Below are 27,446 nucleotides of genomic sequence, written 5' to 3'. Positions count from 1 at the left end.
TTGGAGAAAAATGGGCTATGGGTTAAAACGAATGTATAATTCATGGATACCATGAATATACAGTAAATTGAAAAAGAAAACACCCAAAGTGACCTTTTTTAAATGCTGTATGGTGCGCCAAATCAACGAAAATTCAATTTTCCTGGTCAAAGCTCAATCTGATCAATCATTGTTTATCGGTTTTCTTTTGATATCTTAATAATTGCTTTCATAGCTGTTTGACGTAATTGTTATTACAAAGGTCTCCGAATGTAACAGTATTTGTCATAATTCAAGCAATTATCACTATTTAAACTCGTGTTATATTTTTTCATTCAGAAACTGGAAAAATTTATTCTTCATATGTGCCGCTTTGGACAAGGTTATGATAGTATTAGATATGGATTAGCGAAGTTTTTGAGATTCAAGACATTTTTAAAAATTATTTTCGTATTTTGTAATGGTGTAATGAAATTTAGCTGTTTTTTTATTTAAGAGAAAAAGTAGTACAGAGATAAAACAATGGTTAAATATAAAAAGAAAAGAAAGAAGAGTGAGAAAGATGATGACCCTGACTTTGTTCCTTCTCAATCAATTGCAAGTAGTTCTAAATCAAGAAAACACAAGGAAAATGACCGAAATTCTTCTAATGTGGTGAGTTTAGCCTTCGTACCATACAGTATTTTATTGCTTGTCTGATAAAATCAAAACGGCATGTGAGATATAGGGCAGTTCAATTTTCCTAGTATATTACATCTGATTCGTATAGATTTACTAAAATGCGATGGGGAATAGGAAACTTCTTTTTCATATTCTTTGTAATCATAGAAATAATGATATGTGATGCAATTTTAACCAGCCTTCCGTATGCATTTGATAATATTTTGCAACTTTTCCTCTTCACAGCAACAAAATTGCGTCATCCATTGCAACGATTCTTGTGAAGAGCTTGTGACTTTGACCAAGCTGGACACGTGGTTAAAACTAAAGGAGGCAGCCACTCTAAGAAAACACCCCCTTATGGAAACAAAATCAGATAGTCCAAGCGAAATACCTGCAAATATCCTATATCACCGGAAATGTTATCGGCTCATATAGTTATGGCTCCTCTAATAATCATTTTACCCTAAGATAATTAAAATCTCGTACTATTTAGGTACTCTCCCGAGCACTGGAAATAATCGATTCCTTGAAGCTGAAGTCAATCGTTTGCGTTTTCGACCAAGCAATTTATTGCAAGGCCTGTGAGATAAAGTGGAAAGAACCGGAGAAGTTTCACAACTGTGTCCTGATGATGGGAATGTTTCATATGATCATGACGTACATGCATATCCTTTCAAAGCGTTTTGCTGATGGCGGACTGAAAGACGCCCTCATCCAAAGCACCGTCATTGCTGAAGGCTCCGTCGATTCAGCATTACGAGGAAAGGGCTACAATCGGGGTGTGCGGATGTACAAGCTCTTCTATGAAGCCCTTCAACGTCTTTTGCTCGAGAAACTTGTGGAAACTGGAAAATGTGGTCGAGTTGATGAAGTGTGCAGCCAACTTTCATTGGAGAAGATCGACGAAAATGTTTACAATATCTTGGACGCTGATGAAACAATCGAGCAGTATTTCAACAATTACATCGACCTGACAGATGAAATCAAATCGTCAGATTTTAATTTGCCGAAATTTTGGATCAGCTACATCGAAATGGTCGAGCTTCTATTGAACGTAATATATGCTTGCAGAGCTGGTTTGTGGGATCTTCTGCTTGAATGTATTCGTGAAATAATCCCATATGCCTTTGCCTACGATAACATCAACTACGCAAGGTACTTGTCTGTGATGCTTGGTGACATGTTGGCTTTGGAACACGACTTTCCTGAAATTTACGAGCAGTTCATTCTTGGGAATTTCACAGCCCAAATAAGTGACGGTGTTTTCAGCAGAGTAGAGACCGACAAAGTGATCGAGATGACGTTGAATAAAGACACCAAGACACCAGGTGGCACAACTGGCTTCTCGACAAACATAGGAGCAGTCCATAGATGGGAACTTAACGCTACATACAGGGCATCCCTTCGCGAAGTGTTTCATCAGCATTTAAATTTCACAAGTCAAAAGCACAAGCACAAAGATCTATCTCCAGCACGGATCAAAAAGGATGAAGCAGCCGTACAATCAATCATTTCGATCCTGGAGGAAACTTTCGTCCATCCATTTGCTGAGATGCCATTGCTGTCGATTTCAAGAGGAATTGTATAGGATGAAGCCACAGCAGACAAAATGCTTTCAGTTAAAGAGATAGGTAAAGAGCTCATGATTACCTTCAACAAGGAGCGTCTGGAAGAAGGCCATACTTTATCAATCTTTGATCGCATGAAGAAACAAAAATTACCCACTTTTTCCAATATTGCGATGTCAAAAGCAGCAAAGCACAAGGCAAGATTAGTGGCTATTGAAAGTACGAAAGAGTTGTTTGCAAAAATTGCTATCATCGCTCAATCTAGAGTCATCGATCTAAAACAACTCCTCTCATTTCCCCTGATTGAGCTACCTCTGTCATTGTCAGAACCGGATGGTACCTTGAAGAAAACAGCCAAGTCACGACTATTACACGCGGTCGAGGGGGAAACCACTCCAGTTGAAATGCTACAAGGAGATCACGCATTTGTCGTTGATGGAATGGCATATGTTCGGCAGCTCAAGTCTGGTGGGTTGACTTTCGACCAGTTCTCCACAAAGCTCTTGAAGTCAATCGTCAGCGCTACGCCATCGGCATCTAGAATCGACGTCGTTTTTGATGTTTACTTCGAAACTTCAATCAAAGATGTTGAACGCCAAAGGAGATCAACTGGTGAGATGACAGTCAAACAAATAGTCTCGTCAGCACCGATCAAACAATGGGGTCAACTTCTTTCATCAGGAGAATTCAAGAATAAGCTAATCACATACTTCCTGAACGATTGGAAAAGTAAAAGGCATCTGTTGGGTGACAAGATTCTCTATGTAAATGACTCCACTGAAACCTGGAAACTAACCAAACAACACATGGAAATTTGCGATCGTTTGCGATCAAACCAGGAGGAAGCTGATACAAGAATGATTCTTCACACAAAAGACGCAGCTTCAAATCATGAAAAAGTAATCATTGCAACTCCTGATACAGATGTATTCATCATTGCAGCTTCGAATCTCAATGCACTTCGCTGCAATTTGTTCATGCTAACTGGAACTGGTGATAACAGAAGGCTTATTGATCTGAACCTGGCATGTAAAAACTACTACTCACAGATCAACAAACCAGATTACACTCAAGAAATGTTCCTCAAAGCTTTGCCTGGTTTTCATTGCTTCACAGGATGTGATTCGATCAGCGCTTTCGCCGGACGAGGAAAAATCAAACCTTTGAAAATTTTGATACAGAAGAAGGAGTACGTTGAAGCATTTGGAGAGCTTGGGATGAGCTGGAACATAAGTGAAGAAACCCAATCAGTTTTGGAAAGTTTTGTCTGCCATATGTATGGAAAGAAAGATGCCTTGAAACTTGGAATTTCAGTAAACGATCTACGCTACGATATATATTGTCGAAAAAGTGGAAAGGTTTCGTGCGAAGGACTTCCACCATGTCTAAACGTATTAAGCCAGCACATCAAAAGGGCCAACTATCAAGCGAAGATTTGGAGGATGTGTCTCAATCCATTAGTTGAAAGATGTGATCCTTCGGAACATGGTTGGGGAATCGACGATGGTGGTTTGTTTGTCAAGTGGATGACTTGCAATCCTGCATTGGACGAGGTGAATATAAGATGATCATACCTTATCGTGTCTAGATCTAATCTAAAAGACTTCCTTTGAAAATGTTAGCCTCAAAATGATAGAAAACTATTTAGGGTTTAGAAAACTGAAAAGCCGCGCTCAAGTCTTAGAGAAACTCGTAGACTACTCATCTAAAAATTTAATTTAATTTTTAGGTACTCTCACTTGTTACGTGCGATTGCAAAAAGTCATGTGGAGCGACTTGTCCGTGTGTGATGAACAAGATGGAATGCAGTGATGCGTGTGGATGTGGTGATTGTGGAAATCGAGACGAAGACGACCAGGAAAGCGAAGACTTCGAAAGTGACGAAGAAAGTGATCTTGAGGAAAATTGATTTTTGAATATATGACAACTATTCAGCAATTTAGAACAATAATTTGATTCTCTAATGTAGTGTATTGAGAATGACAATGCGAATAAGTATCTCGAGTCGAGATCAGAGAGATCATCTACTGGGGTTAGTCTGACCATAAATTTATTATTTTGGTATCAACTGAAATTTCATTTTGATGAAAAATTATCCATTTATTGATATTTGATAATATGATTGACTCTTTGCTCTTCTTTAAATTTGCATTTAAAGGGTCCTTTGAAGCCTTCCCTTTAATTTTTACAATAATATTTTGTCACTCTATTTAGGTTTTTTATGTCAATAGTCTCTACCTTTTGACATAGGGCTAAAATTTGATTTTCGTTGATTTGGCGCGCCATACAGCATTTAAAGAAAGGTCACTTTGGTTATTTCTTTTTCAATTTACTGTATATTCATAGTATCCATGAATTATACATTCGTTTTAACCCATAGCCCATTTTTCTCCATGAGGTGTAAAATTGGTCATTTTTGGCTCGAAACAGGAAAATCGAATTTTTGAAGATTTGGCGCCCCATCAATAATCAAAGAAAGTTATTTTGAATGGCTAAGACCTATACTTGTATGAAAAAATGCTTTTTTATTGCTTTTATACTGTTTTAACTCTAAAAACCTTAAAGATGTTGATTTTTTTCTTAGATTTCATGAAAATTTTGATTTTAATCGTTTTGGCACGCCTTTATGACGTCATAGGACCGATTTAGTAAATGACATATCATTGATATTGCATTCTGGGATTCTTTAGGATAGTATGAGTATCTACAAAAAATTTCAGGTCTATATCTTTCTTACTTTCTGAAATATTAACAAAAATGTAAAACTAGGGTAGAGAATAAATTCCCAATTTTTGAGGTGTTAACAACATACCACCCCTCAGTCTAAACCCGAAATCTTTCGATTCCATACTTTTTGACCTTGCTAACATGGAAATTTCCACTCTACATAAAATTTGGGATCTTTTGGTATATAATATGTCTGGTAACCTCGTTGAGCCCAAAATCTCAAAATTAGGCCCTCAGCTCATGGACTAAAAGGTAGGTCGAGCATTTATTGTCAACTTTTCTTGCCACCGCATCTGGAAACCTGAAAAAGCGAGAAAATGAATTTCATACTTCACATAAGATGTTTTAGTGTCATATAATTGTTCAATGATTTGGTTTAGTCTTTGGTAAAAGTTTGAGATTCTACTCTAGCCCTTCGAGCTTCAAACTCAATGATGTCATCGCATATGAATATATCGCATTTATTTCATGATATTTCCAGGATTGAAACATCATATTTTCCAAATGTTTCCAAATTTTGGAAATATAGAAAAGTTATATTTCCATATTTACAAATGTATATGGAAATATCATATTTTCAAGATATTTCCAGGATTGGAAATCTCTTATTTCGCCTAGAGTATGTTTGTTTTTCTCTCTCTCTCTTGCGTATAAACTGACATCTACAATTACTGAATATTGTTTCATATGCAATGACATCATTGAGTTTAAAGCCCGAAGGGCTAAGAGTAGAATCTCTAACCCCAGGGGGGGGGGTACTTAGGCAATGGAGGGTACGGTGTGTGCCGCTCTTAAGGGTACCTTTTTTGGACTTAAAAAAAAATTAGAAAATAATTTCAGTCCTACTAAGGGTCAGAAAAATAAGAAGTTTTCAACTTTTTACCCCCTAAAAGATCGAAATTTGGTCAAAATTAGTCGAATTTGTCCAGCTAAGGGTCGTTAAATTCCCAAAAATTTCCTTTGTTTTCTCCATTTTTGTCCCGGTAAGGGTCAAAAGTTCGAAAGTCGGGCGGCACCCCCCCCCCCCCGTCAGCTCGCAACCCTAGTACCCCCCCCGGGCTCTAACCTTTCTTAGGCAAGAAAAAGTGGAGCCACTTATTTCCCATCCAGACGCGTCTAGAACGCGCCACAATCATACCGATTCCTTTGTTTTTGAGGACTGCATTTTTTGGAATCTAGCGGATAATTTTTACTTTGAATCCGGCGTTTGTGTAAAAACTACGTGCGGGCGTTCTGGATGGGAAATTAAGTAGCTTCATTGTCCATCTAAAAGTTTCTACTCTAGGATGACATCCTAACAGAAGAACAAAGGTTAAATTCATCTCAATTATATATTGCCCAATCTCATAGGATTTTAGTACATTTTTTCTATAATTTTGGACAAATCTGCTGTCCGATAACCTATTTCAATGTTGAATTGGAGGGAGGAACCTACACATTTCAGACTTCACATCAAGATTGAATAATTGGTGAAGGGGGACATTTGATGCGTTCAGCTTACCCTGTTTCATTGGCAACTTTTTTAAAGTTGAGCATTCTTTTGCGAATTGAAGTATATATAGCTTTTACAAAGATAGCAACAATGGAAAAAAACTCAATTGAAAGATGACAAAAATCAATTTTTTCAACGTCTTTCTTGACAGGAAATCTGCACAATTTTGTGCATCTCTCCTCTGTAAATTGAATAGAAAATAGCAGATGCACGAATCGTATAAAATATGCTAATTGGCATCACCCTTAAAAGCCCCCTACCTGCGTTTAAATTTGGCAGGGCAACGGAAATGTAAACAGAAATTGGGGGAGGATCGAAATGAATGAAAATATTTAAAATCAATTCTACTGCCAAATTTATTTGCAGGGATTGTAGTATTAAAAGTTAGTTGTAACAGTTATAAAGAAAGAAAATTTCAAGACCACTTTATAACCCATAACCTAGACACCAAAGAATCTGAAAAAATATAACTCTGGATAAAAAAGCTGGATATAAAAAGTCTCAAAGATGGAGTTATTTAGAGTATGGATCGCTACTGATCGCTCTATAAATTTGAAAGTACGCACCCTTCATCGCTTGGTTTTACCGCACGACCGTTATAGCTTTAAGTAAATAGCGGGATCATCATTATAGGGGTGACTATATGATATTATAGTGTCAAAAAAAGTTTTTCCAACCGTACGCATACATTTTCATAGAAAACACAAAAAGATTTCTGTGTGTATCTTTGTATGTCTGACAGTGACATTTAACTGTAGTATTTTGAGATATTTTATGCTAGATTTTCATTGGTAAAATGTAGTAGTTTTGTTTTATCAAGGCAAATAAATTTCTTTTAATGTTTTTAGCTACATAGTAAATTAGAGTTTGTAACGGGCCAGCATTGAAAATATCGAGTTAAACAGTACTCCACTTTCAAGATTGTAATAAAGATTTGAAGCTTGGGAATTTTCGACAAAAGTTCAAGTAAATGCTCTTTCAATTTGAATACGCTTTAGTCTTGAACCTTTGACCCTTTTCAAAATGCCTTCTAACTTCTGATATTTTTTTTCAGAAAATCTGACAAGCATGAATTTGCCGTTACACCTCTGTCTCGGCTTTTTCATCATTTTGTGTTACAGTCAACTTGGTTCGGTAGAGGGGACAACCAAAAAAGTGATTATAGTATACAAGACAACTAAAAAGAGTTGGTATCAAAAACAAGTAGATCGATACTATAACTACCACAAATACAAACGAAAATTGGAGCAAGTAAGACGAGGGCGTAAGAAATGGCCTAAAAAGAAGGGGCGTTGCGCCCATTCACCCTGGAAAATTGATGACGTCAATCCGGTCATAGAAGAAGCAAAGAGAGGTACTTCATTGAATCTTTTTCAGGGCTAAGACAAAATAATGCACCTTTTCGACCGTAGCCACCAATACAAGGAGCGATAAGGGGAAATGCCTTATAAAAGGTTGACAGATTTCCTTTCTTCTCTTTTGAAAGCCAGGTGTTCATTCAAAAGATGTTTTTCTACTTTAAATTCAATAAAAGAAATATGATTAAACGACTGACTTTTTATTTTAATGTTTTTTGTTTTTATAATGACCCATAAAGTCTGTCAAAATGGAAAAATGAACTAAAATTGCTTGATACACGGCCAATTTTCGTTCTGTTTACTTGATATTTTTCGTGCAAATTTACATGGGATCAAAGCTAAAGCTAAGCAAAAATTTAATTCGAAACCCGTGTATTGCCGCACGGGCCTTTTCCCGTCCGTTTTACCACCCTAAAGTCGTCCCTGTCTTTTTTGTACCTATAGACAATAGAAAAGGTGTAAAAAGATTGGATCGAGTTTATGGTGGTAAAACGGACGAAAAAAATACCCGCGCGGCAATTGGTGGCTACGGTCGAAAAGGTACATTGGTAGACGATGTTATCGTCCGTTACAATGATAGTTAAGGCGGGAAAATATGGCGGTATGGCGTTATGGCGGTATACGGGAAAAAATCGGCGGGAGAGTTTCAAAGACTGGCAACTCTACCGACTGTAAACTCTTTTCGGTAAAAAAATCCGTTTGCGAATTTTCTTCGGCTTTGGGCTTTTTTCTTAGATAGTGATTCGTCTTAGACTATAACATAGTCTAGTGCATTTAGACGACTTAACTCAGTAAAAAATAGGAAGTAGAAAACTTGGCAGGAGCATCAATATGTTCGTCTAGAATATTTTGTGCACAACAAACTTTTCATAAAAATTCTCTTTTTTCATGTTTTTGGATAACATTTTCAGGGGGTCTTGTTGGTTTGTTTTGGTTTTTTTTTTTTTCTTTCACTTAGAAATTCTCATTGGCTGAAATTTTTATTTGTTTATATATTTTGTTGTATATGATTGTTTTCTCACCCCGCAGAAATCTGCGGGCCCTGCTGGAACTCCCGTAAGCTACGGAAACCACCTTAGCCCAGTCGTTTATTTTAACCATATCCCGACATAAAAATTTCCCGCTTTCAACAAAAACGTTATAAACGACTGGATTTCCAGTCTATGAAATCATGGAAAATGACGTCGTAGTCATACAGTTTATATTTCTTATTTTTCGCGAAAGTAAGGCAACTTTGCATTGGAGGATAAAGTCGTCATCTTTTGCGACGGCTGGAATGGCTATCTAAATATATTATAAAAAGTGATGTCTTCAATAGCGCTAATAAAATACAGTTGATGCACTCTAATTCGATGTTCTTCTATTTGACACGCTCCCCTATTCGATTTGTCTGTACCCAGTATCTACAGCTAATTTCAAAATTTATTGCCGTAGAGGGTTTGTTGTTATTGTCTTTTCTCATTTGAGATTTTTCAACCCGACCGCTGTGATTGAGTGTTGGTGAGAGGGGTGAGGCGATAAGAGAAGTGTTGCTATCATACTTCATCGCAGAGTTCTCCGTACGGGAATTTTTTATCAAACAGACAATGCGCACAGAGTGTTCTACGAAGCGATAAACGTGAGATACACTCTGGTACAGAGTATTATTCGATAAGCTCCCCAATTCGATGAAAATCCGATTCCCAATGAAGATCGAATTCTGTATAGTGAAAAATCCTCTTTGACGACGTCTGGGATCGATAGTTAATTGTTATTTGTTAATACACCTTTTCGACCGTAGCCGCCAAGTGCCACGCGGGAATGTTTTGTCCGCTTTACCATCCTCTAAAACCGTCCTAGTATTTTTTCGCACCTAGGGACAATAGTAAAAAAGTAGACGTAGCAGTAGAAGAAAGTGTAAAAAAAGGATTGGATCGAGTTTAGGGTGGTAAATTAAATAATAAAGTGGCACGCGCCTGGCCACGCAACTACGGTTGAAAAGGTTTATAGTTGATCAATTATTTCTTCTCTTCTAGGCAATATGGTTTTGTTGCTGGTCTTTCGGCCTGGTACACGATACGGAATTCATCAATTGGACTTCCTCAATGATAACACTCTATATTACCAGTAAGTCTTTTGGAAATTTATTTCAGGGACTGGGCATCCTAAGAATCTCGTTTAAAATGACATTTCAAGAACCAAAAAACTTTATACCTATGAATTCTATGGATCTCCAAATACACCCCTGTGTCACAGACCTACTGGGACTGAAGCCCCACTGAAAAATTTGGCAAATCTTTCACCCCCGGTGGGATACCCTTGAATTTCAGCCCCACTGGGAAATTGACTTTGATTTTATCCCCATTCGAAATTCAATACCTAAAAACTACACTCCAAAATCATCCTTACTGGATTTTTTAACCTTGAAACAATAGAATTTCTATCCCCATTGGGATTTCAATAGGAGTTTTTATCCCCATTGAAGAAAAGGTTCCACCGGGGCTGTGAGACAGGGGTGTTAGAATGTCAATTTAACAACTTCAGTCATTTTGACGTCATTCCTTCCTGGCAAACTCGAGCACAGTCTCTTTACGCGCTTTTAGGGTTGACAGATGTATTGTCACCAGTAGCGTAGCCAATAGGAGGGGGTAAAATTTGTGTAGGAGAGCAGATTTTTATAACACTGTAATTATCTATTCATAATATAAAAGATAATTACTGTGTCATAAAAACTGCTCTCCTTCATATATTTTGCGCCCCCCCCCCCTTGGCTACGCTACTGAGTTTTAACAGCAGATGTTGTTTTTGTGGTTTGCTGCAACACATACAAGCTAACTATAATCTAAACACGCAAAATCTAAGCCCCAATGAAATTTTCCACCCGATTTCTAAACGACGGCATCAACCACCAAAAAATTTGCTTTCGAAATCGGATCCTTACAGTGCAGCTCTTGAGTAGGGAAAATTTACCCTTACAGTGCATTTTACAAAACGTTTCTCGCCCTTGTAGTGTTTTTTGGTTGCATATCTTATTTTTATGATACCAGCCAAAAATGAGCCTGAGATGTCGACACAATGTACATAAAACAAATCAAAATAGGTGTGCACCATTACAGTGTATCCAGCTAAAAGAAGACCCTTATAGCTCATTTCCAGGGTCTCAAAAAACCTACTCTTAAGGGCGGCACATGCTGTGAGAATATGAATGCCCCCCGGACATTATCTCGTTTGTATAAAGTCCATTAAGCTTTTTTCTCTAGAAAGGTTGGCTGGAAATTTACATCAATTGTTTTAGTGGAACGTGGATACAAACTCCCTGAGTACTACGTCCAAAGATACAAACACATTCGTTTCTACCAAGAACCGAAATCCCAGAATATCTTGAAGAAAATCTACGCCCGTTCTGAACATATGGTCATTTATGATGCTTGTGGACGTCAGCAATACTCCATTGGAAGACCGTATAGTTATACTAGATTCGATCTGATAAGGTATGTTGTATCACATCCCCTGAATCAAGCTAGCCTAGTTAACTAAGTCCGTATTCACAAGGCTAGGACACACGCCCTTATGGCAATATAGCGTTTTAGGCGCTTTAAAGATTTTTTATATTTACGGAATTTAAGTTTGCCTTGGAATACTGTTATTCAGTCACAACTTAACCATCCAAGTGACTGAATCAAACTAGCTTAGATTTCTAGGCTAGAATCAAGTCTAATTTAGGTCAATTAAAACACTCCTGTCTCACAGCCCCAGTGAAACTTTTTCCACATCGCCGGGTCTGTGATACGGATGCGTATGAGAAAAATTCAGAAAAATTTGGACGAAATTTGATGAATTTTGGCAAGAAACTTTTGCAATGCACATAAGCATTGAAATGAGCGTGTTCAAATAAGCTCTTCTTCTAATTTTAGATCTGCAATTCGTAATACATATTACCATTACGAGCAACCAAGATTTTGTGGTAAATGTTTACCGTATATAGAGCCAACTTCAAAGACATTGACAAATGGTACAACATCTGCTATTCGAACCAAGTTACCAATGAAACCTACAAAACAAGCTACAACGGTTGAAAGATTTGATGGACCTTTTACAAATAGACCTTTTGAATAATTATATATTGCTTTATCATTAGAGGACAAATGGGCTTATCCCAGGACCCTCCCCCTGAGGCAAAATGAAAAAAAAAAATTCCTCTCTCAAAAAGTCGTGATTTTCAAAAATTTGAACAAAATTGAGTGAAAATCTACAAAAATTTTAAGAAAAGTCTCTCTAAGGGTCTCAAAAACGTCGATTTTTCCCACTCTCGCTCATTTTGGGAAAAGTCTCTCTAAGGAAGGGTCCCAAAAAGGCCAATTTCTAAGGGCCGATTGATTTTCGATTTTTGGCTCGGACAAAGCTGTCACCTCCACAAACCCAGTACCCCCCCCCCCCATTTATCCATAGTGGCCTATCCATTTAATATCAATACAGTGGAGTGGTCAAATCTTTTCAAGTCAAAACATTTCTCAAAATATGTGCATACCCCTTTGAACACCCCCTGCTCACAGACCCGGTAGGGTCTTTTTAACCAGTGGGGATAACAAAACGAACTGAAACTTAATGGGGATTGACATTCTCATATTTTTTAGGACTGCGAATTCTCTTGTTTTCAAGTCAGAAAATTCAGTGGGGGTGGGAAAAATAATGAAAATTTTGCAATGAGGATTGGTTTATTTGATTATTTTAAGTGAGGAGAAAAATTGGAGGACAATTTTCCGAGGACAATTTTCCACCGGGGGCGATATTTTGGCCAATTTTTCCAGTGAGAGACTGGGAGCCCAGTGGGTCTGTGAGAAGGAGGTGTCTTTAGAAAGATGGCAAAATTGTAAAAGACCATTGGAGAGGGTGGACCAAAATCAGTCTTTTATCCCCTGGAAATTCTAGAATAACTTAACCCCCTGGGTTAGTTAAAAAAAATTAAATTAGGTCCCTTGAAATACCTCTAAATACTTTTCATTTCCCCCTGGAAAAAATGACTTTGGTTAGACATCCTGGAAACTCCTACCCTGAGTATCAGAGGTTAAGTTTTCAAAGAATATATAAACCTCTGAAGACCAATGATAGAAATTTTATCGCGCATCGTGTCAATCTAATCACTGTAGAAAGAATTAAAGATGAAGAGCAAATATTACCTTATTAATGTCTAGCAGACTGTATCAGTATGCAGTTTACTATTTACGAATTCCCCAGAAACCTCCAAGTGTAATCGAAGTGAGTTTCTTTCGAAAGAAATCTTTTACATGATCCCCAAATGTCAAACAGTAATTACTAAACTATTAATTATGGAAATGTCACTTTTAATTGAATCGAAATAATAGACAGACTTTATGTTATAATTCTCTATCACTGACTCTTTTTAAAGAGCATTGATGATATTTTTTTGTTGTGTTTTCAACGACGGAATAAAAATATCAACTTTGAACCTCATCCAAGATCTTGGATGGTCTTCATTGTTACTTTTGTCTTCGTTGATTGCACGATGAATAGAATCTCGATTCGTCGGCACAGCGTCAATATATGATTTTGACCTGTGCTTTTCACGGTAGGAAACTCCCCTACCTCCTGGAAATGTTTGTCCAACCCACTGTATATGGATGTAAAATGGAATGGTCCAATACTTCAGTCGAAATACAATTTGTATCAGTTTTTTAATGACGATTATGAAGATACCAAATACCTTATCTGTAAAAAACTTTAGGCAAAAAAACTAACAAAAAGTTAAAACAATGAGCTTCTAGACCAGGTTTTTTATAAGGACTGTATATATGCTGTAATTGTGTAAACATACCGAGTTTATGTATGTGTGTTTTTCAGCGACGGAGACGGTAAGGTTCTAATTTGACTAGATCATGACCAACTGAGGACGACGGTAAATCAGCACTTTTACCGTCCTCGATTTTGCGGGTCAGAACTGCGGGTTTTTCCAAATCGCTTCAGTCACTCTACCGTCCTCAAAAGTGCAAATACATAAACTCGCTATCATTGCATTGTGGAGGAACTTTTTCTCTGAAACCATAGTCATTATAAAACACACAGTCTTCTTCGAAACTCTCCCGCCGATTTTTTCTCCATATACTGCCGCACTGCCATTATTTCCCGCCTTTACTATCACTGAATCCTTAAAAAGATCGACATAACTTCTTCAAAGGTTTTTATTTTCGAGTCGACTTCTTCTTTAATCTTTGTAACCAGATTACCCAGCTGACACACGACGTTATTTCGACGTTCATTTAACTGTATATGGACGTTGTGAATATTAGAAAAACGCTGAAACGACGTTGTGTGCCAGCTGGGTAAGGATGTTTTCCTTTGCATCCTCAAGATTCTTGACATTTGTCAAAGCTTTATCTTTAATTTCTGGAACTATTCCAAGCCCAAGTGGAGGCAGAAACAGAACAGAAGGATAGAAAGAGTTTTAACAGCTAAAACCGAGACATAGAATTTATATTTAACTTATATCAGGAAACTTTTCGTTTTGGGTAAGGTTCCACTTACGCATATAGACTAAGAATCCACTGCCACTTTTCTATCAAATCCAGGAACAAATGAAATCTGACGTTTTCTTTTTAGATTACGTAAGCTCACGCGTTCAAAAACCAGACAATGCCAGGGTATTATCTAACGCTCATCAGTATCAAAAAGCTGATAATACGCAGGGAACGAGGTTGCAGGACACTCACATGTGATCATCCGACACCCCGTTCTCACAGACCCAGTGAGACCCTTCTTCACTGGAAAAATTGACCAAAATATCATCCTCAGTGAAAATTATACTCTAATTTTTGTCCCCGCTAAAAAGAAATCCTCATACTGCAAAATATTGTGCCATTTTTTCCATCACCACTGAATTTCACCAAACGCATTTAAGTCTGCCAGTAATGTCAATTCTAATTTATATTATTCTGTATTTTGGCTTTTCTTAAGAAAACTAAAACAACTTGAGGTAATACAATGGCAGTCTGCGTCAGAAAAATACAGACAAAAAAATTAAGAGCCTTACCCAGCTGGCACACAAAGTCGTTTCAACGTTTTAGTTTAGTTTAGTTTAGTTCGGGGTGGAGTAAACAGTGGCGGAGGTGTGTACAGTGTTCCAAACTCTACCGCCACTATTTTTTCCCTTAAACCGCCCTAACGCCCTGACTCTGCGCATATATATTTTCCCGCGTTTACTGACCCTCTATCGTCTAACACGGCATTAACCTATACTACACGTCACCCGCGTTTTTTTACGCAATTAACGTCCACTTTGCGACTTTTTCGAATGTTTTGAGCCCGGGTTATCCACCCTTTAAAACCCGCAAAGTTGCGTTTTGTACCACAGATTAGAGACGGACTGTTGTGAGAATTTTATCGCGTGTGTCTCAATCAAATCAATATTCAAAGGAGGAAGTAGGCTGCTGGCATCCACTAACGGATTCGTGCTATACTACCTGGCGTTTTGTAATGGTCGGCGATTCAAACTAAAAATGGAGATCACATATCCCCATGTTAAGCTCAGGCAGATTATATTATCATATGTTATGTTCTAAGATTGGTATCTTCCAGAAAGATTTAGAATATCAGTTCGGCAAATTGCACAGATCCGCAACGCTGCAAAATTCTGCATCTTTAGCGTTGTGATATTCCGCAACGTTGCGAAATTCTGCATCTTTACTGCTGCATAATTTCGCAGCTCTGGCCTTTGGACCAAAATCGGCATCGCAGGGCTTGGACCGGGGTCCCAAAATAATGTGCATTTTGAAGAACAACCCAAAAGGAAACTTTTCACCCTAGCATCTTAATTTCCTACCTGGCGATTATTCACAATCATTCTTGGAAGAAATGCTACTTCGTTCAAAATAGCGCTACTTTGTTCAAGAAAACAAGTTTTTGCCTGATTTTGCATGTGTTTAGATTGGCAGGCGCTTATAATTTTTAAAATCACAAGCTTCAATTGGAAGCGTTGCGTAAAATAGCAGTGCAACCCTAGGGAAAAGCTGCGAAAAACCGCAACGTTGCGGATCTATTTAATTTGCCGAACTGATATGGGTGTGGAGGCTATAACAATTTTTTGAATATAACTGTGAACCTACCGGACAACACATCTCAGCCCCCGGACAAGCATCAGTTGACCCCCGGACATTTAAAATTTCACCTAAGCAGAGCAAGTTTATCTTCATAACAAAGCAAATTTTGCAGATTTCTTCACTACTTCCAGGACAATATATTCAATATATATCCTCCACACCCCATGTACAAAAATTTTCTTTCAATGAATCCCTACTACGTTTCTTACCTATTCCAAGATCCTGTATGATACTATTGTATTTGCTGAGTGCGAGTTGAATAAAACCAGGATTGTCTAAACCATTGACTTCCAAGCCCGAAGGGCTAAACTCGAGAGTCCTGGATGGAAGATGAAGCCACTTATTTACCAAGCAGAACGCCCGCGCGTAGTTAAATCTATCGCTAGATTAAAAAAAAATGAAGTCCTCAAAAACAAAGGAACCGTTAGATACAATCTGTCGCCATCATTACGGCACGTTCTATGCGCGTTCTGATTGGGAAATAAGTGACATTACTTTTTCTTGCCTGGGAAAGGTAAGGGTTATACTATAATATACTATGTGATATTCACGGAAGTATATCTACAGAACAACCGCCTTTACCGTTAATTATTAAATCTTACAAATCTGGCATGACACAGCACTATTTTATGAATTCCATCTTCTTCTATAGTTGTTTTCTGATGGAATAATTATAGACTCAAATCGCTAGCGAATTATAAGTTTCCGATTTTCTACCACGTGAGCCGTTGGCTTAGACTTGTGAATACGGGTTGCAAAATTAAAATCTGCAAACGAATCACGCTTTTACTCAAAAATTTTATGTGCTTGTTACATGACATTTATTTCTGATTGATTCGAATTTATTGACACTAATAAAGTTATCAGCTGTAAGTCGTAAAGCGAGTAACATGGGCTAAAACCACGTGAACTTTACTTACTCGAGTAATGACATGTTTTGACTGCAATAATATAATTTTATAACCCATCTATTAGCTAAGGTAACACACACCCAAATCACAGACCCATTGGGCCCCACATTCTACAATCAAACTAGAAAAGTCAGGTTTGGTAGGCCGTACATTGAATTCTCATTCGATGTTTAAAGCACTAATTTCGATTAATAAAGGCAAAATTTGGATTTGAATTTTGGTTGGAGGGAAAAAATCGAGTAAAAATTTTGGTCGGGGATAAAAAAATCGGGTAAAAAGTTTGGTCAGGTGATAAAATGTCGGGGATAAATTTCGCCGGGAAAAATTTCGTCACTTTCCCCGCTAAGGTACATACTTTTGATATAATTGTTGCAAATGACATTTACACGTTTTCAATTTTGATACAAATAACCGCAAACGCTTTCAAAAATTTTATTATGTCTATCGACGTTGAAGTATCTCGCAACAATATTTTGAAACGAGGTTAGCAATTATCTTATGCATTTCAAGAGAATACACGATTTCTTTTATAAGAACATCCAAAATTTTTGAAGTCTTCGGATGTTCTTAACTTTTTGAGTTTCAAGCCGAAGAATATTCTTAAAATGTTCTTATTTTCATCATTTTGTGGGTATTTGTGTCCATTATCCTAAGAAATCGGATCCGTTCTTAATTTTTGGCCATCGAAGCCTTATGTTCTTATGTAGTTTGTTCTTATATAGAAAACGTGTACTTTTCGTCTAAAACATTTCAAAGACGGTAAGGATATAAGAATTTATTTGGATTAACATAAAATGTTTCTTACTATTATAAGATACCTAGTTTAAGTCAATTGTACAGTTTAACAAAGAAAATGTCAAAAAAATGTAAACAAAAGATTATATAAATAGATGTAAAATAATCATAAAATTGATATATACCATATTGGAGAGTTTGGTTAATAAGATAAACTGGATCACACTTCAATGTTCATGATTGCACTCAAGTCCAAAGTATCCATCCACCAAAAGAATATTGATGCCAAAGGTTATGTGAATGGCAATCAAGAAACCATAAGTCAAAAAAAAGTTAAAATCAAGTTTTTGGTTACACATATAGAAATGTATAACCATAACAATGAAGAATTTACCATCCAGATTTCCCTTCCTTCATGTGAACAGCAACCTCATAACATAATTTCACACCTTTAAATAACATCTCATTCAATTGTTTGATAGGTTCAATACAGACTTCGAATGGGAGACAACAGACGTACCAAGATGCACAGAATCCAGAAATTGGCCATCCGATGAAAATGAGAACAAGAAACCATATGATAGCCCATAAAACATTCATGATTATTGATTTGATTGGTTAGTTCTTTCCTGGAAAGGTAAAAAAAATAAAAGGTTTTTATAAAAACAGCCTTAGTCAAAGTACACGTTTTTTATAAGAACATCCAAAAATTTTGAAGCCTTGGGATGTTCTTAACCTTTTGAGTTTTAAGCCTAAAATGTTCTTAACATATTCTTATTTTCACCATTTTTTGAGTATTTTTGTCCGTTTTCCTGTGAAATAGGGTGTTTACATAGCCTTAAAATGTTCTTAACATTTTGGCCAGCAAAAAATTGTGTTCTTATATAAAAAACGTGTACGGGAATGTTTGCTATGTACGTCATGTCACACCTGTGAGTCCCATTCAGAGAGAGGGGGGATTAGACAAAATAGGTGTCGGGTATGCGTGAGTTATAATGGTCCTTTTAACAACCTCAAAAGTGTCTCACAGCGGTGCAGAAATCATAAATTGGCAGTTAAGTCTCTGAAAGGGTCCCAAAAATTTTACTCCCTTAGAAGGTCATAAAATCTCATAATTTAGATTTACGTTTGAAAACTTTGCATGAAAACTGTTGAAATACACGCTTTTTTTATATAAGAATACACTTTATAAGAATGTCCATGATGAAAATGGCTAAAAAATTAAGAATAATGCTAAGAATATCACCATCATGGAATTTGGCTACTCATGCTAAGAATGCCATTTAGAGCATTTTCAATTATAAATTGCCAATTACCCCCAAGTAGAGCTCACTCCTTTCACAAAAATGCCATTTTATGCTTGAGACGTATGTACTAAATATTAAATCTAGTCTGAATTAGTGTCCTAACCTAAGAATGCTGTAAGAATATTTAAGGATGATTTTCCCAAAAAGTTAAGAATATCCATGATGAAATGTTTTTACACCATTCTTATAGAAAAAAGCGTGTACTCGTAGATTTAGCCCAAGCCCGAAGGACTAGATAGAGTGCTTTTGCTGAAAAGTGTGCCGAGGTTAGGTAGGAATACTACCTAAGTCAAGTGACTGACCAATCAGAAGCTTCGCGGGTTTTCGAAAACAAAAGCAGCAATATTTTTTGCTTGGAAGAGCTTAAAGCACGCCATCTAGCCCTTCGGGCTTTAAAAACCTATGGGAATACTCTCGTGAGGTCATAAAAACGTCAAAGGGACAAATTTTTTGAAATCCAGTCTTTAGCTGTGATATACTATATAACCTCTTTAACCTTGACTCCCGCCGGGGGCTCCAAAATCACAAAATTTTCAAATTGTCACACACAAAGCACTAAAATTACCATAAAACACATTCACAGTAAAAACCCTTGAAAATAGACATAGAAAAAGTGTCTTAGAAAAGCATAATCGTGTCATCCTTCAAGATAATATATAATGAATCTCAGAATTGATAAAATTGTTGTGGTTTTTAATATCATCTCATTCATCTAGTCTATTTGATTAAATTGTTGCGGTTTTTAATATCTATTTGATTATACATTTTTGAGGCAAATAAAATCAGTAAAAGAACAGTTGTTTACTTCAAACCGTCAATTGATCTACACATTTTATTTATAAGAACGTCCAAATTTTTTTTCCAAGATTTTGAATGTATTTAAGATTTAACTTTTTAAGTTTCAAGCTAACAATTGTTATCATTTTCAGCAATGTGCAATTTCCTTAGAAATTGAATCTTAAAGCCTAACTGTTCTAAATGTTTTGGCCATCGAAAACTTTACGTTCTTACATAATTTGATCTTATAAAAACGTGTAAGCTTTGCTCAATACAAATATTGCGAGCAAGCTTAGCAATTTGACTACACTTTGACTTTTTATAAAGAACATCCAAAATTTTTGAAGCCTTCGGATGTTCTTAACTTTTTTTGTTTTAGCCTAAAAATATCCTTATCTTCTCCATTTTGTGACCATTTTGACCCATTTCCAAAAGAATCGGGTGTTTTCGAGTCCGCAATTAAACCTTAAAATGTTTTTAGTATTTTGGACATCGAAGTCTTATGTTCTTATATTGTTTACTCTTATCAAAAACGTGTATATCTCTGCAAGAAAATACATGCAGATGTCAGATTTTAGTTCTATTTGCCATGCACATAGTTAAAGTCTCCCCCCTAAGTATATCATCAATAATCAGATAAATATTTCTATTACACACCCCTGTCTCATGGACTTATCTGGACACCGGTCATCCTTCTGGGCATGTAAGCCAAACCAAGCCAAACGTTTTTTTTTAGAACAAACTATATTAGAACATAAGGCTTCGATGGCCAAAATGTTAAGAACATTTTAAGACTTTGGTCTCAAAAAACACCCTTTTTCTAAGAAAATTGCACAAAAATATTCACAAAATGGTCAAAACAAGAACATTCTAAGAACATTTGTAGGCTTAAACTAAAAAACTTAAGAATATTCTAAGGCTTCAAAAATTTTGGCTGTTCTTATAAAAAAACGTGTACCATCATTGCGTTTAAAGCCCCGTCGGAGGTAGAGATGAATTGGATTGGTTGGGAAATGAAGCCTCTTATTCCCCCATCCGAGTGTCCCCCATGTAGTGCGTAACTTGAGAATTGAAAGTAAAATTCATCGCCAGATTTCGAAAAAAGCAAGCCGCGTAATAACAAAGGCGCTAGATTCAATCCATCATTCTAAAAGCTACACGCTTTTTTTTTTATAAGAATACACTTTATAAGAATGTCACTGATGAAAATGGCCAAAGAAAATGCTAAGAATGTCACCATCATGGAATTTTGCTATTCGAGCAAAGAATGTCATTTTTAGAACCATTCTAAATTATAAATTGCCAATGACCCCCGAGTAATAAGAATGCTGTAAGAATATTTTAGGATATTTTTCCCAAAATAGTTAAGAACATATCCATTATGAAATGGATTTACACCATTCTTATAAAAAAGAGCGTCTACACAAACCTTAAATACTTCACTTTTTCTTAATTAAGAAACGTTCCCTATCAAGCCTTTCGGGCTTTCAAAATTAAAAAAATATCCACCACCAAACAAAACGCCTAAAATGCTAATGTTTTTAGAAAGACATTAAGTGTCAAACTTTGGTCAAAACAAGCATCAAAGGAATATTAGACAGGGGAATAGCTTTTAATTGCATACTTAATGAAATTAAATAGAAAACAAAACCACTTCGATTTAATAAGCATGTACCTATATAGAATAATAAGCCAATTATAAGATAATTATCAATAATTAGCAGCAGGCTGTCGCATATTAACTCTAACAAAGGGAGTCGACTTTATAGTGCTTTTTATATTGCTATGGCTACGAAAGCTTGCATAACAACGACAATATCTTTAATAAGGCTTCGAAGTGGGGATTAGTCATTTGGCTTGTGAATATCAGTGCCAGAAGAGAAATAAAAGCATTTAAAAATGATCAAACGTAAAATACGTGCGGTTGGGAAAGTCACCAATTTCGTTTTGTTTTTTTCGAATCTAAAGGTTTATGGATGTTCTTTTAAAAAAACGTAAGGAACAATTTTTGCATCTCAAGCTGTGCATACCACAATTCCTGAGTACCGTTCATACGCGTTTTTTATGAGAACAAAATATGAGAACATAAGGCGATTACCAAAAATATCAAGAACCAGTTAGAAATTTGAGGACTCTAACACACCAAAATATTTAATCCTCAGATTTTATAAACCTGGCAAAGAAATAAAGGCTTAAAATTGAGAATGATCATTTGGCACCTAAATTTTCAGCAACTATTAAAAAATTTTTAAGTTGCGAAGCCTGAGCTGTAAAAAAACAAGCATTTCTCTTTTCAAAGCCCAAAGGAATTTGAACATAAATTTAGCTTGCATTTCTGTAGCCTGGAGTTCCATGCTATGATGTCTTATTCTAGATATACTGATGGCGATAAATATATAGCATGGGATAGGCTGAGAGTAGGAATTTCCAAGATCCTAATAACGGATGAAAACACAGCCAATCAAATTTTTTTTTCTTTTACTGGTTGTTACTGGTCACACTTTCTTAGAGAAAGCGCAACTTCCGAAATTTGGTTTTTATTTTAGTGAGTGAGAACAGCGCTAAATTCGAATTACCTACTGTAAATTTTTTGAGGCAGAAATATGCCTCATAGGTCATACCCGTCCTGTATACATCAGATTATAAAAAAACAGGACGGGTCTCCGGTCTAGCATTCCTGAGGATAAGATTTTAATCATAACCACTTTCTAAACTTGAATGAAGGGTGTGCATAAACCTCATAAAGCTTTAAATTGTCTACAAAAAATGACAAAAATATGACCTGGCAGAGAAAATTATGAAAGATTTTAATCAACCACTTTTTAAACTTATGAATGAAGGGTGGTGCATAAACCTCATACAGTAAAGCTTTAAAATGTCTACAAAAAATGACAAAAATATGACCTGGCAGAGAAAATTATGAAAGATAGCCAAGAGATTTTAAGAATTTTATTTAGCCTTTTAAACTTACGAATCAAACAAAGTAGAGTTTACATTTTAAAATCATGTTTCGTTAATTTTTTTTGGCAAGATCAATAAATTCTGTTGCTGTCAATGATACATATGTCAGTCTTACATTACTTTTTTTTAAAGAACCCTCCGGGGGGGGGGGTACTAGGTTTGCGAGGTGACGGATATGTCCGAGCCGAAAAGCGAAAATCGACCCTTTGAGAGACAAAATTTTGGTGATTTTGGGACCCTTTGAGAGACTTTTTCCAAAATTTTGGTCCATTTTTTTCAAATTTTGGTTTTATTGTCACCAAATTTTGGTCAAAATTTTTGGAAATCGTGACCCTTTGATAGAGAAATTTTTGATTTTCGTGATTTTGGGACCCTTTCAGAGACTTACTTTTGAATTTGTACCCCTTTGAGAGACTTTTGAGGAATGAGAAAAGGTACCCTTATGGCTCGCACATACCCGGCACCCATTTTGCCTAAGTACCCCGGGAGAACCCTCAAAACCCATTTAAAAGCAATAAATTTTGTTGAGGCTTCACGACTGTCCTTATCTTTCTTACTATTGAATGACCTGGCTGGTCATTAAAATACAACTACGCAGCTCCGCTCGCAGCTCTACTCTACCATTTTTGTTTTGATTCATTTTTGTATTTTAATGACCAGCCAGGTCTTTCATTTGAGGGCTATGCATGTTAGCCTCCACTGATGCAAGTTACCCGATCTCACGGTAGTAGAAACATCACAGGCCTTAAACCAGTTCTTCTTACTTAGTTGTAAACAAAAAACACAAATATTTATTTAATATGTAGAAATCTTAAATGTTAGGTTGGAAATATAAAGTATAAATTTTTTTTAAGAAGAGGGGCAAATGATTGTATTCGTGGCTAGCAAGTTTTTCAGTGAAGTGGCTGACTTCATTACACAGGTTTGACCTCAAAGACATCCCTATGTATGTGCCTATATGTCACAGACCCGGTATCACCCTAACCACACTGAAAAATTTGGCCAAAATTTTGTCCCCAGAAGGAAATGTGAGGGAAAATACCCTTTCAGCACCACTGGAACATTGACTTTAAAATTGCACTCCAAAACAATTCCATTGAATTTTTAACCTGAGAGCAATAGAATTTCAATCTTTATTCCCACTGTAAGAAGAAACTCCGCACCGGGGCTGTGAGACAGGTCAAAATTTGTTTTCAATAGGAAAAGTGAGGGAAAATACCCTATAATTTCAGCCCTACTGGAAAATTGACTTAAAAATTGCACTCCAAAACCATCCCATTAGATTTGACCTGAGAACAATAGAACTACAGTCTTGATTATGGAAAGAAGCTCCACACTCGACACCGGGGTTGTGAGACAGGGGTGTTCGAGGACACTCTGAACGAAATAAGTTATACCCCATAGAATATAGACTGACAGAGGGTTTTTAAAACATTAAATTCGCTAAAACATAGTTAGATAAAAAAGAATTAAAATATCATCTTTTGCTTCGTTTAGATTTTTAGAAGAGAAACTAAAATACCTCTTGAAAGTAAAGATTTTCTCATAAACCACAAAGACCTGAAACACTTTTCCCCCCTTTTTCATAGATTTATCAATGTAGGAGTTAAAAGTATACAAGAATAACAATATAAGCGGACATAAAAATCAAAATTTGAAAGCTGACACGGGCCACAATCAAAATATAAATATAAACATACCTTTAGAAAAACTTGAAGTGCTTGATAAAGTGAATCTGCTTTGGATGACCTTGCTGAGCTGGAATCACGTTTCTGAATGCAAAAAATAATACGAAAAGTTATTTTATTAAGTCCTCTCTACTATAAAAAGCACACACCTACTTTTATATATATTGTATGGTTTCAACTCAACGAAAAACCCGGGCGCTTAGTCGTAGATAACAATAGATTAGCTTTTGTTATTACACCAACGGTAACATAATATGTTTTTATGTTTTTTCTTTTAAAAATGTGGTCTCATGAGATTGAACTCCACCGCAGTGTTTCGACTGCATCTTTTTTTTATAAGAACATGGTAAGCTTTTGTTATCTTAACTATGACAGTTCAATTGCAACCATTTCAAATTTAATTTTAATAAAACAGATGGAATTGGAGTTAATTGAGTTAATTGATGAACTAATGATCTGGAAATTAAAAAACAAGTTACATCTAAAAAAACCTGGTCGGAGGACAAGAACGGCTTGGGAACGGCTCATCTCCGAAATCACATAAAATTTTCCTACAACTTTCTTATAAAATGCTTTCCCCTTTTTTGATAAAAATAAAAATGAATCGAAATATGGCTATAGAGCTTTGAAACAACTAATTATTAAATAGGCCTTTTATCACCTTTTTGATGAATTGTATTCATTCAGCTGGTATGATGTTGAATAAAAAAACATTCCGTTTGTCGGTAAAATATGATTTTTTTATAAGAATCAAAAATTCCTAATGGAAATGATAGCAAGAGATACAGGGGCTTGATACAGTGGTCGCATCTTTGGTCTACGTGCCTGTAAGCACATTAACTTTGCGAATGTTCTTGACAATTTCTTCATCGCAAAAAGAAAAATTTATCTCGAGGCATCAAAACAGGGGTGGATATAATTATTCCAAAAGTGAAGAATATGATAATAACACCCCTGTCTCAAAGCCCCGGTGGAAGTTTTTCCACGCGGGGATGAAAATTTTGATCGAAATCCCGATGGGGATAGAAATTTCGTAAATTTCGAATACACTTTTTTTTATATAGGAGCAAACATGAGGCTTCGATGGCCAAAATATTAAGAATATTTTTAAAGGCTTTGACTCCAAAACACCCGATTTTTTAACAAATGACACAAAAATCCTCTCAAAATAGAGAAAATAAGAAGATTTTCAGGCTTAAAACTCAAAAAGTTAAGAACATCCTAAGGTTTCAAAATTTTGTATGTTCTTATAAAAAAAACGTGTAAGGATGAAATCAAAGTTGACCGAGGGTATTTTCCCCAACAACGGAGACGAAATTTTGGCCAGATTGTCCAATTTGGTCGGGGGGTCCCACCGGGTCCAAGATGCCCTAGTGGGTTATACTGTAGTACACGCTTTCTTTTATAGCGTGTAGCTCTTCGCTTTTGGTCTTTGTGCAAATAATACACTTTTTTTAAAGAATATACTTTATAAGAATACTCATGATGAAATTTGCCAAAAAATTAAGAATATGCTAAAAATATCACCATCATGGAATTAGCCAAAAAATCTAAGAATGCCACCCCCCTCAAGGCTAAAAATGTTCACAAAAATGCCATTTTTTGCATGTGTGTTTCTTGTTAAATTTTGGTTGAATTTCGACTCTAACCTAAGAAAATACCCTAAGAATATTTTAGGATGATTATCCCAAAAAAAGTTAAGAATATCCATGATGAAATTAAAAAACACCATTCTTATATAAAATAACGTGTATTCTTCTTGATTTCAAGCAGAGTAAATTTCATTAACAGCCCAACGATGGAGTGTGTTTCACTCACCTTTTTAGCGCCCAATCAGTATTGTTTATAACGTTTGTTATTTCGCGAAAAAATTATTTTCTCAAATTTCCTACTTTTCTTTTCGCTGGTCGTGCGTTGTTTCCCCTTTTTCTGTCAGTTTAAGAATAAATTTATACACCCCTCTGTCACAGACCAAATAGCAATTCAAGTTTTATTTTATAAGAACATCCAAAATTTTGAAGCTTATTCTTATAAAAACAAGTGATACTTTTATGGACCTACCTGGTTATGCATTTAACACATTTATAATTGATATCTACGTGACGTGACCATTAAACAATCATTCAGAACACAAATAGTGACGATATATTAAAATTAGTCGTTTGTTTCTTATAAAAAAAACGTTTAGAAACCAAAATTGAGTAATTTGGCTAAGAACATTGATGTATGCTTATTAATAGTGATTCTTATAGATAAAGATGCGCTTTTTGAGCTTAAAAATTCTTTTTTTACAAAAATCTGATTGAGCCATCTTTTACCTATGATGGTACCTTACTTTCATGCAAAAAAATTGGAAAAAATTAATGATCCAATTTTTCACAAAGTCCAAAAAACCCTTTTTAGCCGTTTTTTGGCCCAAATTTGCCCAAAATTTTTTTTCGAAAATCGGGCTCCGTTACATTCGAGGGTTCTTGGCCCAAATTTTTTTTTTCGAAAATCGGGCTCCGTCACATTTTGGCCACCACCATTTTGCACCTTTGTATCAAAAATCAAAAGATTCCTATGATTCAATCCTGAGAAAAGTTGGTAACAGACGAACGAACGGACGGACGAACGGACGAACAAACACAGGTTAATTTATAGGACCTCCACCGGGGTAGGTCCAAAAACGTGTGGACTTGATAATTTTGTCTATATTTCGTCCATGGTGGAAAAATACACTACAATTTTATCCCTACTGGCACATTAACTTTCTTTGTTCAAAGCTGAAAAAACCTAGTGCGCCGTTGATTTTGGAGTGCAATTTTTTTCATCCTCATTTAAAACATAGTCATCATAAAACACGTTATTTGTAACGACTATGTTTAAAATTTAAAATTCAATCATCCCCACGGCGCACTGATTTTTTTTAGCTTTTAACAAAGACTTCTCTCGGCAAGGGGGGAGTTCCACCAGGGCTGTGGAACAGGGGTGTATCGAAGGGCGGAAGAAATATAATATCAGCCTGTAAAAAAGTGCCGTAGCGCAAATGAAGGCTAGAGAAAATTCGTCCGTCGTCGTGATTTATTTATCGATACTTAACCTCACTAATGTTCCAATTCAAAAATTCGAAATCGTCATGAACCCAAAGAAAATCTACAAATCGAAGTCTACGCATATGAATATGTGCATAAATTAAGGCTGAAATTAC

General features: G+C 36.1%; 2 protein-coding genes across 2 annotated transcripts; both read left to right on the top strand.

The window, feature by feature from the left end:
- Window positions 1–2,213: 2,213 nt before the first annotated feature.
- Window positions 2,214–4,507, top strand: LOC136813415 (uncharacterized). The gene is made up of 2 exons (XM_067069936.1): window positions 2,214–3,763; window positions 3,940–4,507. The coding sequence occupies exons 1-2, from the start codon at window positions 2,252–2,254 to the stop codon at window positions 4,117–4,119; spliced, it is 1,692 nt and encodes a 563-aa protein (XP_066926037.1). The 5' UTR covers window positions 2,214–2,251; the 3' UTR covers window positions 4,120–4,507.
- A 2,952-nt stretch (window positions 4,508–7,459) lies between these two features.
- Window positions 7,460–13,466, top strand: LOC136813414 (selenoprotein Pa-like). The gene is made up of 4 exons (XM_067069935.1): window positions 7,460–7,783; window positions 9,803–9,893; window positions 11,027–11,257; window positions 11,681–13,466. The coding sequence occupies exons 1-4, from the start codon at window positions 7,498–7,500 to the stop codon at window positions 11,880–11,882; spliced, it is 810 nt and encodes a 269-aa protein (XP_066926036.1). The 5' UTR covers window positions 7,460–7,497; the 3' UTR covers window positions 11,883–13,466.
- Window positions 13,467–27,446: the final 13,980 nt, after the last annotated feature.

Source organism: Clytia hemisphaerica, unplaced genomic scaffold (assembly GCF_902728285.1).
Source record: "Clytia hemisphaerica strain Z4C2 unplaced genomic scaffold, Clytia hemisphaerica genome assembly, whole genome shotgun sequence".
NCBI lineage: Eukaryota > Metazoa > Cnidaria > Hydrozoa > Leptothecata > Clytiidae > Clytia > Clytia hemisphaerica.
Note: the sequence above shows the minus strand (reverse complement) of the source record. Positions and strands in the feature narration are given on the sequence as shown.

Bases quoted from the DNA above. Each gene is read 5' to 3' on its own strand.
- LOC136813415 (XM_067069936.1), top strand. From the start codon at position 2,252: ATGCTTTCAGTTAAAGAGATAGGTAAAGAGCTCATGATTACCTTCAAC. The intron at 3,764-3,939 runs GTGAATATAAGA...TTTAATTTTTAG, and splicing joins GCAATCCTGCATTGGACGAG to GTACTCTCACTTGTTACGTG.
- LOC136813414 (XM_067069935.1), top strand. From the start codon at position 7,498: ATGAATTTGCCGTTACACCTCTGTCTCGGCTTTTTCATCATTTTGTGT. The intron at 7,784-9,802 runs GTACTTCATTGA...CTTCTCTTCTAG, and splicing joins CATAGAAGAAGCAAAGAGAG to GCAATATGGTTTTGTTGCTG. The intron at 9,894-11,026 runs GTAAGTCTTTTG...TTTTTTCTCTAG, and splicing joins GATAACACTCTATATTACCA to AAAGGTTGGCTGGAAATTTA.